Source organism: Podarcis cretensis, assembly GCF_951804945.1.
Source record: "Podarcis cretensis genome assembly, contig: SCAFFOLD_25, whole genome shotgun sequence".
Taxonomy (NCBI): domain Eukaryota; kingdom Metazoa; phylum Chordata; class Lepidosauria; order Squamata; family Lacertidae; genus Podarcis; species Podarcis cretensis.
The window spans coordinates 37,501-55,466 of NW_027647848.1; the positions used below are offsets into that span (position 1 = coordinate 37,501).

General features: G+C 44.4%; 1 protein-coding gene across 1 annotated transcript in view; it reads left to right on the forward strand.

Annotated features, from left to right (window-relative positions):
- Nucleotides 1-17,966, forward strand: part of RABL6 (RAB, member RAS oncogene family like 6) — a 51,860-nt gene that overhangs the window by 4,690 nt on the left and 29,204 nt on the right. Inside the window, exons 2-4 of the mRNA XM_079996478.1 lie at nt 1,272-1,406; nt 14,925-14,972; nt 15,893-15,948. Coding sequence (XP_079852604.1) covers nt 1,272-1,406; nt 14,925-14,972; nt 15,893-15,948 — 239 coding nt within the window. The remainder of the gene's footprint in view (nt 1-1,271; nt 1,407-14,924; nt 14,973-15,892; nt 15,949-17,966) is intronic.

A 17,966-nucleotide genomic window follows, 5' to 3' on the forward strand; every position in this document is an offset into this window, starting at 1 on the left:
ACGAGGCTACATTTTAATATTTTCATGTTCCATTATTTTAACGTTGTATTTTATTTTTCTTTTCAAGTTTGTAATCATTCATCTTGTTTTTATTATTGCTTGTAAGCCGCTCTGAGCCCGGCCTTGGCTGGGGAGGGCGGGGTATAAATAAATTATTATTATTATTATTATTATTATTATTATTATTATTATTATTATTTCTTCTTCTCCTTTTATTTCTCATTTCATCTTTCTTTTTCCCCCCCGTTTCCCCGCAGTGAAGATCGTCATCCAGGGCGATATTATTCTATTATTCTATTTATTCTTCTTCTCTTCTATTCTTCTATTTCTTATTTTCTATTTCTTCTCCTTTTATTTCTCATTTCATCTTTCTTTTTCCCCCCCGTTTCCCCGCAGTGAAGATCATCATCCGGGGCGATATTATTCTATTATTCTATTTATTCTTCTTCTATTCTATTCTTCTATTTCTTCTTCTTCTCTTCTTCTATTTCTTATTTTCTTCTCCTCCTTTTATTTCTTATTTCATCTTTCTTTTTCCCCCCCGCTTCCCCGCAATGAAAATCGTCATCCGGGGCGATATTCTTCTATTATTCTATTTCTTCTTCTTCTCTTCTATTCTTCTATTTCTTATTTTCTATCTCTTCTTCTCCTTTTATTTCTTATTTCATCTTTCTTTTTTCCCCCCGTTTCCCCGCAGTGAAGATCGTCATCCAGGGCGATATTCTTCTATTATTCTATTTCTTCTTCTTCTCTTCTATTCTTCTATTTCTTATTTTCTATCTCTTCTTCTCCTTTTATTTCTTATTTCATCTTTCTCCCCCCCCCCTTTCCCCGCAGTGAAGATCGTCATCCAGGGCGATATTATTCTATTATTCTATTTATTCTTCTTCTCTTCTATTCTTCTATTTCTTATTTTCTATTTCTATTTCTTCATCTCCTTTTATTTCTTATTTCATCTTTCTTTTTCCCCCCCGTTTCCCCGCAGTGAAGATCGTCATCCGGGGCGATATTATTCTATTATTTTATTTCTTCTTCTTCTCTTCTATTCTTCTATTTCATATTTTCTATTTCGTCTTCTCCTTTTATTTCTTATTTCATCTTTCTTTTTCCCCCCCGCTTCCCCGCAGTGAAGATTGTCATCTGGGGCGATATTCTTCTATTATTTTATTTCTTCTTCTTCTCTTCTATTCTTCTATTTCATATTTTCAATTTCGTCTTCTCCTTTTATTTCTTATTTCATCTTTCTTTTCCCCCCCCCCATTTCCCCGCAGTGAAGATCGTCATCCGGGGCGACCGCAACACGGGCAAAACCACCTTGTGGCACCGCCTGCAGGGCAAGAAATTCCTCGAGGCCTACGTCCCCACGCAGGAAATCCAGGTCACCAGCATCCACTGGAACTACAAGAGTGAGTCTCGGGCCGGGTCCTGGGTTCGAATCCGGATTCCTTCTTTCCTGGAAGCATCCTTCTCCTTCCTGTCTCCTCCTGCCTCCTTCCTCCTTGAAGCATCCTCCTTCTTCCTGTCTCCTCCTGCCTCCTTCCTCCTCCTCCTGGAAGCATCCTTCTCCTTCCTCTCTCCTCCTGCCTCCTTCCTCCTCCTCCTGGAAGCATCCTTCTACTTCCTGTCTCCTCCTGCCTCCTTCCTCCTCCTCCTGGAAGCATCCTTCTACTTCCTGTCTCCTCCTGCCTCCTTCCTCCTCCTCCTGGAAGCATCCTTCTCCTTCCTGTCTCCTCCTGCCTCCTTCCTCCTCCTCCTGGAAGCATCCTTCTCCTTCCTGTCTCCTCCTGCCTCCTTCCTCCTCCTCCTTCCAGCATCCTTCTACTTCCTGTCTCCTCCTGCCTCCTTCCTCCTCCTCCTCCTGGAAGCATCCTTCTCCTTCCTGTCTCCTCCTGCCTCCTTCCTCCTCCTCCTCCTGGAAGCATCCTTCTACTTCCTGTCTCCTCCTGCCTCCTTCCTCCTCCTCCTCCTGGAAGCATCCTTCTCCTTCCTGTCTCCTCCTGCTTCCTTCCTCCTCTTCCTGGAAGCATCCTTCTCCTTCCTGTCTCCTCCTGCCTCCTTTCTCCTCCTCCTGGAAGCATCCTTCTCCTTCCTGTCTCCTCCTGCCTCCTTCCTCCTCCTCCTTGAAGCATCCTTCTCCTTCCTGTCTCCTCCTGCCTCCTTCCTCCTCCTCCTGGAAGCATCCTTCTCCTTCCTGTCTCCTCCTGCCTCCTTCCTCCTCCTCCTGGAAGCATCCTCCTTCTTCCTGTCTCCTCCTGCCTCCTTCCTCTTCCTCCTGGAAGCATCCTTCTCCTTCCTGTCTCCTCCTGCCTCCTTCCTCCTCCTCCTGGAAGCATCCTTCTCCTTCCTGTCTCCTCCTGCCTCCTTCCTCCTCCTCCTTCCAGCATCCTTCTACTTCCTGTCTCCTCCTGCCTCCTTCCTCCTCCTCCTGGAAGCATCCTTCTCCTTCCTGTCTCCTCCTGCCTCCTTCCTCCTCCTCCTGGAAGCATCCTTCTCCTTCCTGTCTCCTCCTGCCTCCTTCCTCCTCCTCCTTCCAGCATCCTTCTCCTTCCTGTCTGCTCCTGCCTCCTTCCTCCTCCTCCTGGAAGCATCCTTCTCCTTCCTGTCTCCTCCTGCCTCCTTCCTCCTCCTCCTTGAAGCATCCTTCTCCTTCCTGTCTCCTCCTGCCTCCTTCCTCCTCCTCCTGGAAGCATCCTTCTACTTCCTGTCTCCTCCTGCCTCCTTCCTCCTCCTCCTGGAAGCATCCTTCTCCTTCCTGTCTCCTCCTGCCTCCTTCCTCCTCCTCCTGGAAGCATCCTTCTCCTTCCTGTCTCCTCCTGCCTCCTTCCTCCTCCTCCTTCCAGCATCCTTCTCCTTCCTGTCTGCTCCTGCCTCCTTCCTCCTCCTCCTGGAAGCATCCTTCTCCTTCCTGTCTCCTCCTGCCTCCTTCCTCCTCCTCCTGGAAGCATCCTTCTCCTTCCTGCCTCCTCCTGCCTCCTTCCTCCTCCTCCTGGAAGCATCCTTCTCCTTCCTGTCTCCTCCTGCCTCCTTCCTCCTCCTCCTGGAAGCATCCTTCTCCTTCCTGCCTCCTCCTGCCTCCTTCCTCCTCCTCCTTCCAGCATCCTTCTCCTTCCTGTCTCCTCCTGCCTCCTTCCTCCTCCTCCTGGAAGCATCCTTCTCCTTCCTGTCTCCTCCTGCCTCCTTCCTCCTCCTCCTTGAAGCATCCTTCTCCTTCCTGTCTCCTCCTGCCTCCTTCCTCCTCCTCCTGGAAGCATCCTTCTCCTTCCTGTCTCCTCCTGCCTCCTTCCTCCTCCTCCTTCCAGCATCCTTCTCCTTCCTGTCTCCTCCTGCCTCCTTCCTCCTCCTCCTGGAAGCATCCTTCTCCTTCCTGTCTCCTCCTGCCTCCTTCCTCCTCTTCCTTGAAGCATCCTTCTCCTTCCTGTCTCCTCCTGCCTCCTTCCTCCTCCTCCTGGAAGCATCCTTCTCCTTCCTGTCTCCTCCTGCCTCCTTCCTCCTCTTCCTTCCAGCATCCTTCTCCTTCCTGCCTCCTCCTGCCTCCTTCCTCCTCCACCCTGGAAGCATCCTTCTACTTCCTGTCTCCTCCTGCCTCCTTCCTCCTCCTCCTGGAAGCATCCTTCTCCTTCCTGTCTCCTCCTGCCTCCTTCCTCCTCCTCCTGGAAGCTTCCTTCTCCTTCCTGTCTCCTCCTGCCTCCTTCCTCCTCCCCCTGGAAGCATCCTTCTCCTTCCTGCCTCCTTCCTCCTCCTCCTTGAAGCATCCTTCTCCTTCCTGTCTCCTCCTGCCTCCTTCCTCCTCCTCCTGGAAGCATCCTTCTACTTCCTGTCTCCTGCCTCCTTCCTCCTCCTCCTGGAAGCATCCTTCTCCTTCCTGTCTCCTCCTGCCTCCTTCCTCCTCCTCCTGGAAGCATCCTCCTTCTTCCTGTCTCCTCCTGCCTCCTTCCTCCTCCTCCTGGAAGCATCCTTCTCCTTCCTGTCTCCTCCTGCCTCCTTCCTCCTCCTCCTGGAAGCATCCTCCTTCTTCCTGTCTCCTCCTGCCTCCTTCCTCCTCCTCCTGGAAGCATCCTTCTCCTTCCTGTCTCCTCCTGCCTCCTTCCTCCTCCTCCTGGAAGCATCCTCCTTCTTCCTGTCTCCTCCTGCCTCCTTCCTCTTCCTCCTGGAAGCATCCTTCTCCTTCCTGTCTCCTCCTGCCTCCTTCCTCTTCCTCCTGGAAGCATCCTTCTCCTTCCTGTCTCCTCCTGCCTCCTTCCTCCTCCTCCTGGAAGCATCCTTCTCCTTCCTGTCTCCTCCTTCCTCCTCCTCCTGGAAGCATCCTTCTCCTTCCTGTCCCCTCCTGCCTCCTTCCTCCTCCTCCTTGAAGCATCCTTCTCCTTCCTGTCTCCTCCTGCCTCCTTCCTCCTCCTCCTGGAAGCATCCTTCTACTTCCTGTCTCCTCCTTCCTCCTCCTCCTGGAAGCATCCTTCTCCTTCCTGTCCCCTCCTGCCTCCTTCCTCCTCCTCCTTGAAGCATCCTTCTCCTTCCTGCCTCCTCCTGCCTCCTTCCTCCTCCTCCTGGAAGCATCCTTCTCCTTCCTGTCTCCTCCTGCCTCCTTCCTCCTCCTCCTGGAAGCATCCTTCTCCTTCCTGTCTCCTCCTGCCTCCTTCCTCCTTCTCCTTGAAGCTTCCTTCTCCTTCCTGTCTCCTCCTGCCTCCTTCCTCCTCCTCCTGGAAGCATCCTTCTCCTTCCTGTCTCCTCCTGCCTCCTTCCTCCTCCTCCTTGAAGCATCCTTCTCCTTCCTGTCTCCTCCTGCCTCCTTCCTCCTCCTCCTGGAAGCATCCTTCTCCTTCCTGTCTCCTCCTGCCTCCTTCCTCCTCCTCCTTGAAGCATCCTTCTCCTTCCTGTCTCCTCCTGCCTCCTTCCTCCTCCTCCTGGAAGCATCCTTCTACTTCCTGTCTCCTGCCTCCTTCCTCCTCCTCCTGGAAGCATCCTTCTCCTTCCTGTCTCCTCCTGCCTCCTTCCTCCTCCTCCTGGAAGCATCCTCCTTCTTCCTGTCTCCTCCTGCCTCCTTCCTCCTCCTCCTGGAAGCATCCTTCTCCTTCCTGTCTCCTCCTGCCTCCTTCCTCCTCCTCCTGGAAGCATCCTCCTTCTTCCTGTCTCCTCCTGCCTCCTTCCTCCTCCTCCTGGAAGCATCCTTCTCCTTCCTGTCTCCTCCTGCCTCCTTCCTCCTCCTCCTGGAAGCATCCTCCTTCTTCCTGTCTCCTCCTGCCTCCTTCCTCTTCCTCCTGGAAGCATCCTTCTCCTTCCTGTCTCCTCCTGCCTCCTTCCTCTTCCTCCTGGAAGCATCCTTCTCCTTCCTGTCTCCTCCTGCCTCCTTCCTCCTCCTCCTGGAAGCATCCTTCTCCTTCCTGTCTCCTCCTTCCTCCTCCTCCTGGAAGCATCCTTCTCCTTCCTGTCCCCTCCTGCCTCCTTCCTCCTCCTCCTTGAAGCATCCTTCTCCTTCCTGTCTCCTCCTGCCTCCTTCCTCCTCCTCCTGGAAGCATCCTTCTACTTCCTGTCTCCTCCTTCCTCCTCCTCCTGGAAGCATCCTTCTCCTTCCTGTCCCCTCCTGCCTCCTTCCTCCTCCTCCTTGAAGCATCCTTCTCCTTCCTGCCTCCTCCTGCCTCCTTCCTCCTCCCCCTGGAAGCATCCTTCTCCTTCCTGTCTCCTCCTGCCTCCTTCCTCCTCCTCCTGGAAGCATCCTTCTCCTTCCTGTCTCCTCCTGCCTCCTTCCTCTTCCTCCTGGAAGCATCCTTCTCCTTCCTGTCCCCTCCTGCCTCCTTCCTCCTCCTCCTTGAAGCATCCTTCTCCTTCCTGCCTCCTCCTGCCTCCTTCCTCCTCCTCCTGGAAGCATCCTTCTCCTTCCTGTCTCCTCCTGCCTCCTTCCTCCTCCTCCTGGAAGCATCCTTCTCCTTCCTGTCTCCTTCCTGCCTCCTTCCTCCCCCTCCTGGAAGCATCCTTCTCCTTCCTGTCTCCTCCTGCCTCCTTCCTCCTCCTCCTGGAAGCTTCCTTCTCCTTCCTGTCTCCTCCTGCCTCCTTCCTCCTCCTCCTGGAAGCATCCTTCTCCTTCCTGTCTCCTCCTGCCTCCTTCCTCCTCTTCCTTCCAGCATCCTTCTCCTTCCTGTCTCCTCCTGCCTCCTTCCTCCTCCTCCTGGAAGCATCCTCCTTCTTCCTGTCTCCTCCTGCCTCCTTCCTCCTCCTCCTGGAAGCATCCTCCTTCTTCCTGTCTCCTCCTGCCTCCTTCCTCCTCCTCCTGGAAGCATCCTTCTCCTTCCTGTCTCCTCCTGCCTCCTTCCTCCTCCTCCTTCCAGCATCCTTCTCCTTCCTGTCTCCTCCTGCCTCCTTCCTCCTCCTCCAGGAAGCATCCTTCTCCTTCCTGTCTCCTCCTGCCTCTTTCCTCCTCCTCCTTCCAGCATCCTTCTCCTTCCTGTCTCCTCCTGCCTCCTTCCTCCTCCTCCTGGAAGCATCCTTCTACTTCCTGTCTCCTCCTGCATCCTTCCTCCTCCTCCTGGAAGCATCCTTCTCCTTCCTGTCTCCTCCTGCCTCCTTCCTCCTCCTCCTGGAAGCATCCTTCTCCTTCCTGTCTCCTCCTGCCTCCTTCCTCCTCTTCCTTCCAGCATCCTTCTCCTTCCTGTCTTCTCCTGCCTCCTTCCTCCTCCTCCTGGAAGCATCCTTCTCCTTCCTGTCTCCTCCTGTCTCCTTCCTCCTCCTCCTTGAAGCATCCTTCTCCTTCCTGTCTCCTCCTGCCTCCTTCCTCCTCCTCCTGGAAGCATCCTTCTCCTTCCTGTCTCCTCCTGCCTCCTTCCTCCTCCTCCTGGAAGCATCCTTCTCCTTCCTGCCTCCTCCTGCCTCCTTCCTCCTCCTCCTGGAAGCATCCTTCTCCTTCCTGTCTCCTCCTGCCTCCTTCCTCCTCCTCCTGGAAGCATCCTTCTCCTTCCTGTCTCCTCCTGCCTCCTTCCTCCTCCTCCTGGAAGCATCCTTCTCCTTCCTGTCTCCTCCTGCCTCCTTCCTCCTCCTCCTGGAAGCATCCTTCTACTTCCTGTCTCCTCCTGCCTCCTGCCTCCTCCTCCTGGAATCATCCTTCTCCTTCCTGCCTCCTCCTGCCTCCTTCCTCCTCCTCCTGGAAGTATCCTTCTACTTCCTGTCTCCTCCTGCCTCCTTCCTCCTCCTCCTGGAAGCATCCTTCTCCTTCCTGTCTCCTCCTGCCTCCTTCCTCCTCCTCCTGGAAGCATCCTTCTCCTTCCTGTCTCCTCCTGCCTCCTTCCTCCTCCCCCTGGAAGCATCCTTCTACTTCCTGTCTCCTCCTGCCTCCTTCCTCCTCCTCCTGGAAGCATCCTTCTACTTCCTGTCTCCTCCTGCCTCCTTCCTCCTCCTCCTGGAAGCATCCTTCTCCTTCCTGTCTCCTCCTGCCTCCTTCCTCCTCCTCCTGGAAGCATCCTTCTCCTTCCTGTCTCCTCCTGCCTCCTTCCTCCTCCTCCTGGAAGCATCCTTCTCCTTCCTGTCTCCTCCTGCCTCCTTCCTCCTCCTCCTTGAAGCATCCTTCTCCTTCCTGTCTCCTCCTGCCTCCTTCCTCCTCCTCCTGGAAGCATCCTTCTCCTTCCTGTCTCCTCCTGCCTCCTTCCTCCTCCTCCTTGAAGCATCCTTCTCCTTCCTGTCTCCTCCTGCCTCCTTCCTCCTCTTCCTAGAAGCATCCTTCTCCTTCCTGTCTCCTCCTGCCTCCTTTCTCCTCCTCCTGGAAGCATCCTTCTCCTTCCTGTCTCCTCCTGCCTCCTTCCTCCTCCTCCTGGAAGCATCCTTCTCCTTCCTGTCTCCTCCTGCCTCCTTCCTCCTCCTCCTTGAAGCATCCTTCTCCTTCCTGTCTCCTCCTGCCTCCTTCCTCCTCCTCCTGGAAGCATCCTTCTCCTTCCTGTCTCCTCCTGCCTCCTTCCTCCTCCTCCTGGAAGCATCCTTCTCCTTCCTGTCTCCTCCTGCCTCCTTCCTCCTCTTCCTAGAAGCATCCTTCTCCTTCCTGTCTCCTCCTGCCTCCTTTCTCCTCCTCCTGGAAGCATCCTTCTCCTTCCTGTCTCCTCCTGCCTCCTTCCTCCTCCTCCTCCTGGAAGCATCCTTCTCCTTCCTGTCTCCTCCTGCCTCCTTCCTCCTCCTCCTTCCAGCATCCTTCTCCTTCCTGTCTCCTCCTGCCTCCTTCCTCCTCCTCCTGGAAGCATCCTTCTCCTTCCTGTCTCCTCCTGCCTCCTTCCTCCTCCTCCTTCCAGCATCCTTCTCCTTCCTGCCTGCTCCTGCCTCCTTCCTCCTCCTCCTGGAAGCATCCTTCTCCTTCCTGTCTCCTCCTGTCTCCTTCCTCCTTCTCCTGGAAACATCCTTCTCCTTCCTGTCTCCTCCTGCCTCCTTCCTCCTCCCCCTGGAAGCATCCTTCTCCTTCCTGTCTCCTCCTGCCTCCTTCCTCCTCCCCCTGGAAGCATCCTTCTCCTTCCTGTCTCCTCCTGCCTCCTTCCTCCTCCTCCTGGAAGCATCCTTCTCCTTCCTGTCTCCTCCTGCCTCCTTCCTCCTCCTCCTTCCAGCATCCTTCTCCTTCCTGTCTCCTCCTGCCTCCTTCCTCCTCCCCCTGGAAGCATCCTTCTCCTTCCTGTCTCCTCCTGCCTCCTTCCTCCTCCCCCTGGAAGCATCCTTCTCCTTCCTGTCTCCTCCTGCCTCCTTCCTCCTCCTCCTTGAAGCATCCGTCTCCTTCCTGTCTTCTCCTGCCTCCTTCCTCCTCCTCCTTGCAGCATCCTTCTCCTTCCTGTCTCCTCCTGCCTCCTTCCTCCTCCTCCTGGAAGCATCCTTCTCCTTCCTGTCTCCTCCTGCCTCCTTCCTCCTCCTCCTTGAAGCATCCTTCTCCTTCCTGTCTCCTCCTGCCTCCTTCCTCCTCCTCCTTGAAGCATCCTTCTCCTTCCTGTCTCCTCCTGCCTCCTTCCTCCTCCTCCTGGAAGCATCCTTCTCCTTCCTGTCTCCTCCTGCCTCCTTCCTCCTCCTCCTGGAAGCATCCTTCTCCTTCCTGTCTCCTCCTGCCTCCTTCCTCCTCCTCCTGGAAGCATCCTTCTCCTTCCTGTCTCCTCCTGCCTCCTTCCTCCTTCTCCTGGAAGCATCCTTCTCCTTCCTGTCTCCTCCTGCCTCCTTCCTCCTCCTCCTGGAAGCATCCTTCTCCTTCCTGTCTCCTCCTGCCTCCTTCCTCCTCCCCCTGGAAGCATCCTTCTCCTTCCTGTCTCCTCCTGCCTCCTTCCTCCTCCTCCTGGAAGCATCCTTCTCCTTCCTGTCTCCTCCTGCCTCCTTCCTCCTCCTCCTTGCAGCATCCTTCTCCTTCCTGTCTCCTCCTGCCTCCTTCCTCCTCCTCCTTGAAGCATCCTTCTCCTTCCTGCCTCCTTCCTCCCCCTCCTGGAAGCATCCTTCTCCTTCCTGTCTCCTCCTGCCTCCTTCCTCCTCCTCCTTGAAGCATCCTTCTCCTTCCTGTCTCCTCCTGCCTCCTTCCTCCTTCTCCTTGAAGCATCCTTCTCCTTCCTGCCTCCTTCCTCCCCCTCCTGGAAGCATCCTTCTCCTTCCTGTCTCCTCCTGCCTCCTTCCTCCTTCCTCCTCCTCCTGGAAGCATCCTTCTCCGTCCTGCCTCCTCCTGCCTCCTTCCTCCTCCTCCTTCCAGCATCCTTCTCCTTCCTGTCTCCTCCTGCCTCCTTCCTCCTCCTCCTGGAAGCATCCTTCTCCTTCCTGTCTCCTCCTGCCTCCTTCCTCCTCCCCCTGGAAGCATCCTTCTCCTTCCTGTCTCCTCCTGTCTCCTTCCTCCTCCCCCTGGAAGCATCCTTCTCCTTCCTGTCTCCTCCTGTCTCCTTCCTCCTCCTCCTGGAAGCATCCTTCTCCTTCCTGTCTCCTCCTGTCTCCTTCCTCCTCCCCCTGGAAGCATCCTTCTCCTTCCTGTCTCCTCCTACCTCCTTCCTCCTCCTCCTGGAAGCATCCTTCTCCTTCCTGTCTCCTCCTACCTCCTTCCTCCTCCTCCTGGAAGCATCCTTCTCCTTCCTGTCTCCTCCTGCCTCCTTCCTCCTCCTCCTTGAACAATCCTTCTCCTTCCTGTCTCCTCCTGCCTCCTTCCTCCTCCTCCTGGAAGCATCCTTCTCCTTCCTGTCTCCTCCTGCCTCCTTCCTCCTCCTCCTGGAAGCATCCTTCTCCTTCCTGTCTCCTCCTGCCTCCTTCCTCCTCCTCCTGGAAGCATCCTTCTCCTTCCTGTCTCCTCCTGCCTCCTTCCTCCTCCTCCTGGAAGCATCCTCCTTCTTCCTGTCTCCTCCTGCCTCCTTCCTCCTCCTCCTGGAAGCATCCTTCTCCTTCCTGTCTCCTCCTGCCTCCTTCCTCCTCCTCCTGGAAGCATCCTTCTCCTTCCTGTCTCCTCCTGCCTCCTTCCTCCTCCTCCTGGAAGCATCCTTCTCCTTCCTGTCTCCTCCTGCCTCCTTCCTCCTCCTCCTGGAAGCATCCTTCTCCTTCCTGTCTCCTCCTGCCTCCTTCCTCCTCCTCCTGGAAGCCTCCTTCTACTTCCTGTCTCCTCCTGCCTCCTTCCTCCTCCTCCTGGAAGCATCCTTCTCCTTCCTGTCTCCTCCTGCATCCTTCCTCCTCCTCCTGGAAGCATCCTTCTCCTTCCTGTCTCCTCCTGCCTCCTTCCTCCTCCTCCTGGAAGCCTCCTTCTACTTCCTGTCTCCTCCTGCCTCCTTCCTCCTCCTCCTGGAAGCATCCTTCTCCTTCCTGTCTCCTCCTGCCTCCTTCCTCCTCCTCCTGGAAGCATCCTTCTCCTTCCTGTCTGCTCCTGCCTCCTTCCTCCTCCTCCTGGAAGCATCCTTCTCCTTCCTGTCTCCTCCTGCCTCCTTCCTCCTCCTCCTGGAAGCATCCTTCTCCTTCCTGTCTCCTCCTGCCTCCTTCCTCCTCCTCCTGGAAGCATCCTTCTCCTTCCTGTCTCCTCCTGCCTCCTTCCTCCTCCTCCTTCCAGCATCCTTCTCCTTCCTGTCTCCTCCTGCCTCCTTCCTCCTCCTCCTGGAAGCATCCTTCTCCTTCCTGTCTCCTCCTGCCTCCTTCCTCCTCCCCCTGGAAGCATCCTTCTACGTCCTGTCTCCTCCTGCCTCCTTCCTCCTTCTCCTTGAAGCATCCTTCTCCTTCCTGTCTCCTCCTGCCTCCTTCCTCTTCCTCCTGGAAGCATCCTTCTCCTTCCTGTCTCCTCCGGCCTCCTTCCTCCTCCTCCTGGAAGCATCCTTCTCCTTCCTGTCTCCTCCTGCCTCCTTCCTCCTCCTCCTGGAAGCATCCTTCTCCTTCCTGTCTCCTCCTGCCTCCTTCCTCCTCCTCCTGGAAGCATCCTTCTCCTTCCTGTCTCCTCCTGCCTCCTTCCTCCTCCTCCTGGAAGCATCCTTCTCCTTCCTGTCTCCTCCTGCCTCCTTCCTCCTCCCCATGGAAGCATCCTTCTCCTTCCTGTCTCCTCCTGCCTCCTTCCTCCTCCTCCTGGAAGCATCCTCCTCCTTCCTGTCTCCTCCTGCCTCCTTCCTCCTCCTCCTGGAAACATCCTTCTCCTTCCTGTCTCCTCCTGCCTCCTTCCTCCTCCCCATGGAAGCATCCTTCTACTTCCTGTCTCCTCCTGCTTCCTTCCTCCTCCTCCTGGAAGCATCCTTCTCCTTCCTGTCTCCTCCTCCCTCCTCCCTCCTCCCCCTGGAAGCATCCTTCTCCTTCCTGTCTCCTCCTGCCTCCTTCCTCCTCCTCCTGGAAGCATCCTCCTCCTTCCTGTCTCCTCCTGCCTCCTTCCTCCTCCTCCTGGAAACATCCTTCTCCTTCCTGTCTCCTCCTGCCTCCTTCCTCCTCCTCCTGGAAGCATCCTTCTCCTTCCTGTCTCCTCCTGCCTCCTTCCTCCTCCTCCTGGAAGCATCCTTCTCCTTCCTGTCTCCTCCTGCCTCCTTCCTCCTCCTCCTTGAAGCATCCTTCTCCTTCCTGCCTCCTTCCTCCCCCTCCTGGAAGCATCCTTCTCCTTCCTGTCTCCTCCTGTCTCCTTCCTCCTCCCCCTGGAAGCATCCTTCTACTTCCTGTCTCCTCCTGCCTCCTTCCTCCTCCTCCTGGAAGCATCCTTCTCCTTCCTGTCTCCTCCTTCCTCCTTCTAAAGAGAATTAGTATGATGAGAAATATTAGAAATAGAAAGTAAGAGATAGATTAAGAAATAGAAATGGAAAAGAAGAAATTGAAGCCGAAGAATAGAATAGAATAATAAGAAATAGAATAAGAGAATAAGAGGAAATAGAAATGGAAAAGAAGAAATAGAAGCCGAAGAATAGAATAGAATAATAAGAAATAGAATAAGAGAATAAGAGGAAATAGAAATGGAAAACAAGAAATAGAAGCCGAAGAATAGAATAGAATAATAAGAAATAGAATAATAGAATAAGAGGAAATAGAAATGGAAAAGAAGAAATAGAAACAGAAGAATAGAATAGAATAATATGAAATAGAATAATAGAATAAGAGGAAATGGAAATGGAAAAGAAGAAATAGAAGCCGAAGAATAGAATAGAATAATAAGAAATAGAATAATAGAATAAGAGGAAATAGAAATGGAAAAGAAGAAATAGAAGCAGAAGAATAGAATAGAATAATAAAAAATAGAATAAGAGAATAAGAGGAAATAGAAATGGAAAAGAAGAAATAGAAGCAGAAGAATAGAATAGAATAATATGAAATAGAATAATAGAATAAGAGGAAATAGAAATGGAAAAGAAGAAATAGAAGCAGAAGAATAGAATAGAATAATATGAAATAGAATAATAGAATAAGAGGAAATGGAAATGGAAAAGAAGAAATAGAAGCTGAGGAATAGAATAGAATAATAAGAAATAGAATAAGAGAATAAGAGGAAATAGAAATGGAAAAGAAGAAATAGAAGCTGAAGAATAGAATAGAATAATAAGAAATAGAATAAGAGAATAAGAGGAAATAGAAATGGAAAAGAAGAAATAGAAGCTGAAGAATAGAATAGAATAATAAAAAATAGAAAAATAGAATAAGAGGAAATAGAAATGGAAAAGAAGAAATAGAAACAGAAGAATAGAATAGAATAATATGAAATAGAATAATAGAATAAGAGGAAATAGAAATGGAAAAGAAGAAATAGAAGCAGAAGAATAGAATAGAATAATATGAAATAGAATAATAGAATAAGAGGAAATAGAAATGGAAAAGAAGAAATAGAAGCCGAAGACTAGAATAGAATAATAAGAAAGAGAATAAGAGAATAAGAGGAAATAGAAATGGAAAAGAAGAAATAGAAGCCGAAGAATAGAATAGAATAATATGAAATAGAATAATAGAATAAGAGGAAATAGAAATGGAAAAGAAGAAATAGAAACAGAATAGAATAGAATAGAATAATATGAAATAGAATAAGAGAATAAGAGGAAATAGAAATGGAAAAGAAGAAATAGAAATAGAAGAATAGAATAGAATAATATGAAATATAATAGTAGAACAAGAGGAAATAGAAATGGAAAAGAAGAAATAGAAGCTGAAGAATAGAATAGAATAATAAGAAATAGAATAAGAGAATAAGAGGAAATAGAAATGGAAAAGAAGAAATAGAAGCAGAAGAATAGAATAGAATAATAAGAAATAGAATAAGAGAATAAGAGGAAATAGAAATGGAAAAGAAGAAATAGAAACAGAATAGAATAGAATAATGAGAACTAGAATATTAGAATAAGAAGGAATAGAAATGGAAAAGAAGTAATAAATGAAGGCGAAATAGAAGAAGAAATAGAAATTGAGTCATAGAAAAGAATACTAAAAAATAGAATCATAGAAAAAGAGACGAAGAAATAGAAATGGAAAAGAAGAAATGGAAGAAGAAGAAACAGAAATTGAATCATAGAAAAGAATACTAGGAAGTAGAATCATTAAAAAATTATCATAGAAAATTATATATAGATAGGTAGATAGATAGATAGATATCGATATCTGTAATATAATATAATATAATATAAAAGATTATCATAGAAAAGTATATATAGGTAGATAGATATAGATCGATATCTGTAATATAATATAATATAAAAGATTATCATAGAAAATTATAGTTAGATATATAGGTAGATAGATATAGATCGATATCTGTAATATAATATAAAAGATTATCATAGAATATTATAGATAGATAGGTAGATAGATATAGATCGATATCTGTAATATAATATAATATAAAAGATTATCACAGAAAATTATATATAGATAGATAGCTAACTAGATATATATATATCGATATCTGTAAAATAATATAATATAAAAGATTATCATAGAAAATTATATATAGATAGGTAGGTAGATATATATATATAAATATATATATATATAGATATCTGTAATATAATATAATATAATATAATATAATATAATATAATATAATATAAAAGATTATCATAGAAAATTATAGTTAGATAGATAGGTAGATAGATATAGATATCTGTAATATAATATAATATAAAAGATTATCACAGAAAATTATATATAGATAGGTAGGTAGGTAGATATAGATCGATATCTGTAATATAATATAACATAATATAAAAGATTATCATAGAAAATTATAGATAGATAGGTAGATAGATATAGATCGATATCTGTAACATAATAATATAATATAATAAATATAATATAATATAATATAATATAATATATCATATCATAGAAAATTATAAATAGACATAGATCGATATCTGTAATATATATTTCTCTATCTAAATCAAGAAGAGATAGAAAGGGAAAATACGAAACAGAAAACCGGAAAGAACAAACTTCAGCAGAAAAGAAACCGAAATCGAGAATCCTACACAGGCTAATCCTCCGGGTCCTGCGTTCGAATCCTCACCCCTTTCCTTCCCTCTTCCGCCTAGCGACCGATGACATCGTCAAAGTGGAGGTGTGGGACGTCGTCGACAAAGGTGAGCCCCTCCCTCTTTTCCGGGTGGGACCCCGGGGGGTCATCCAAACTGACCCCGCTTTGGGCCGCCCTTTTTCATTTCCATTTTTTAATTTAATTTAATTTATTTTTAATTTTTAATTTGATTTAATTTTAATTTTTAATTTCATTTTAATTTTTCATTTCATTTTATTTTAATTTCTAAATTAATTTTAATTTTTCATTTCATTTTAATTTTTCATTTCGATTTTTAATTTAATTTCATTTTTTCATTTCATTTTAATTTTTCATTTCATTTTAATTTTTCATTTCGATTTTCAATTTAATTATATTTTTTAATTTCATTTTAATTTTTCATTTCATTTTAATTTTTCATTTCGATTTTCAATTTAATTATATTTTTTAATTTCATTTTTATTTTTCATTTCGTTTCATTTTGATTTTTAATTTAATTATATTTTTTAATTTAATTTTAATTTTTAATTTCATTTTATTTTTTAATTTTATTTTAATTTTTCATTTCATTTTATTTTGATTTTTAATTTCATTTTTTCATTTCATTTTAATTTTTCATTTCATTTTATTTTAATTTTTCATTTCATTTTAATTTTTCATTTCATTTTATTTTAATTTTTCATTTCATTTTAATTTTTCATTTCATTTTATTTTCATTTTTCATTTCATTTTAATTTTTCATTTCATTTTATTTTAATTTTTCATTTAACTTTATTTTTTCATTTCCTTTTAATTTTTCATTTCATTTTATTTTAAATTTTAATTTCATTTTAATTTTTAATTTCATTTCATTTTGATTTTTAATTTCATTATATTTTTAAATTTCATTTTAATTTTTAATTTAATTTCATTTTAATTTTTCATTTCATTTCATTTTCATTTTTCATTCCATTTCCTTTTTTAATTTCCTTTTCTTTTTGGGCGCAGGCAAGGGCAAGAGGCGAGGTGACGGGCTGAAGCTGGAGAACGACCCCTCCCAGGAGGTGAGCCCCGGGTTCGAGTCTCCCTTCCCCCCCTAATTCGAGACAGCCGGCAGCGTTACTGAATCAAGAGGAGTATAGCATCTAGATCAAGGGAAGTAATATTTTTTAATTGAATTTTTAATTTCATTTCATTTTCATTTTTAATTTCATTTTCTTTTTTCATTTCATTTTAATTTTTCATTTCATTTTATTTTGATTTTTAATTTAATTATATTTTTTAATTTAATTACATTTTATATTGATTTTTCATTTCAATTTTTAATTTCATTTCAATTTTTAATTTCATTTTAATTTTTAATTTCATTTTAATTTTTAATTTCATTTTATTTTGATTTTTAATTTCATTATATTTTTTAATTTCGTTGTAATTTTTAATTCCATTTCATTTTAATTTTTCATTTCATTTTAATTTTTCATTTCATTTTAATTTTTCATTTCATTTTATTTTGATTTTTAATTTAATTATATGTTTTCATTTCATTGTAATTTTTCATTTCATTTCATTGTAATTTTTCACTTCATTGTAATTTTTCATTTCATTTCATTGTAATTTTTCATTTCATTTTAATTTTTCATTTCATTTCATTTTAATTTTTCAATTCATTTTATTTTGAGTTTTAATTTCATTATATTTTTTTATTTCATTGTAATTTTTCATTTCATTTTATATTGATTTTTCATTTCATTGTAATTTTTCATTTCATTTCATTTTAATTTTTCATTTCATTTTCATTTTTCATTTCATTGTAATTTTTCATCTCATTTAAATTTTTCATTCCATTTTATTTTGATTTTTCATTTCATTGAAATTTTTCCTTTCTTTTCATTTTAATTTTTCATTTCATTTTCATTTTTCATCTCATTTAAATTTTTCATTCCATTTTATTTTGATTTTTCATTTCATTGTAATTTTTCATTTCATTTCATTTTAGTTTTTCATTTCATTGTAATTTTTCATTTCATTTCATTTTAATTTTTCATCTCATTTCAATTTTTCATTTCATTTCATTTCAATTTTTCATTTCATTTCATTATATTTTTTCATCTCATTTCAATTTTTCATTTCATTCCATTTCAATTTTTCATTTCATTTCAATTTTTCATTTCATTTTAATGTTTCATTCCGTTTCATTTTGATTTTTCATTTAGCTTATTTTTTTTCCTTATTTAAAAATTAAAGAAATGTATATGTGAAAAGGATCTCGGAGTCTTGGTTGACCCCAAACTTGACATGAGCCAACAGTGTGACGCGGCAGCTCAAAAAGCCAATGCAATTCTGGGCTGCATCAATAGGAGTATAGCATCTAGATCAAGGGAAGTAATATTTATTCATTGAATTTTCAATTTAATTTCATTTTCGTTTTTAATTTCATTTTCATTTTTAATTTCATTTTATTTTTCCATTTCATTTTTATTTTTAATTTCATTTTATTTTGATTTTTAATTTCATTATATTTTTTATTTTCATTGTCATTTTTAATTTCATTTTATATTGATTTTTCATTTCAATTTTTCATTTCATTTTAATTTTTCATTTCATTTTAATTTTTAATTTCATTTTAATTTCATTGTATTTTGATTTTTAATTTAATTATATTTTTTAATTTCATTGTAATTTTTAATTTAATTTCATTTTAATTTTTTATCTCATTTAAATTTTTAATTTAATTTCATTTTAATTTTTCATTTCATTTTAATTTTTCATTTCATTTTATTTTGATTTTTAATTTCATTATATTTTTTCATTTCATTGTAATTTTTAATTCCATTTTATATTGGTTTTTCATTTCATTGTAATTTTTCATTTCATTTCAATTTAATTTTTCATCTCATTTAAATTTTTCATTTCATTTCATTTTAATTTTTCATTTCATTTTAATTTTTCATTTCATTTTCATTTTTCATTTCATTTTATTTTGATTTTTAATTTCATTATATTTTTTCATTTCATTGTAATTTTTAATTCCATTTTATATTGATTTTTCATTTCATTGTAATTTTTCATTTCATTTCATTTT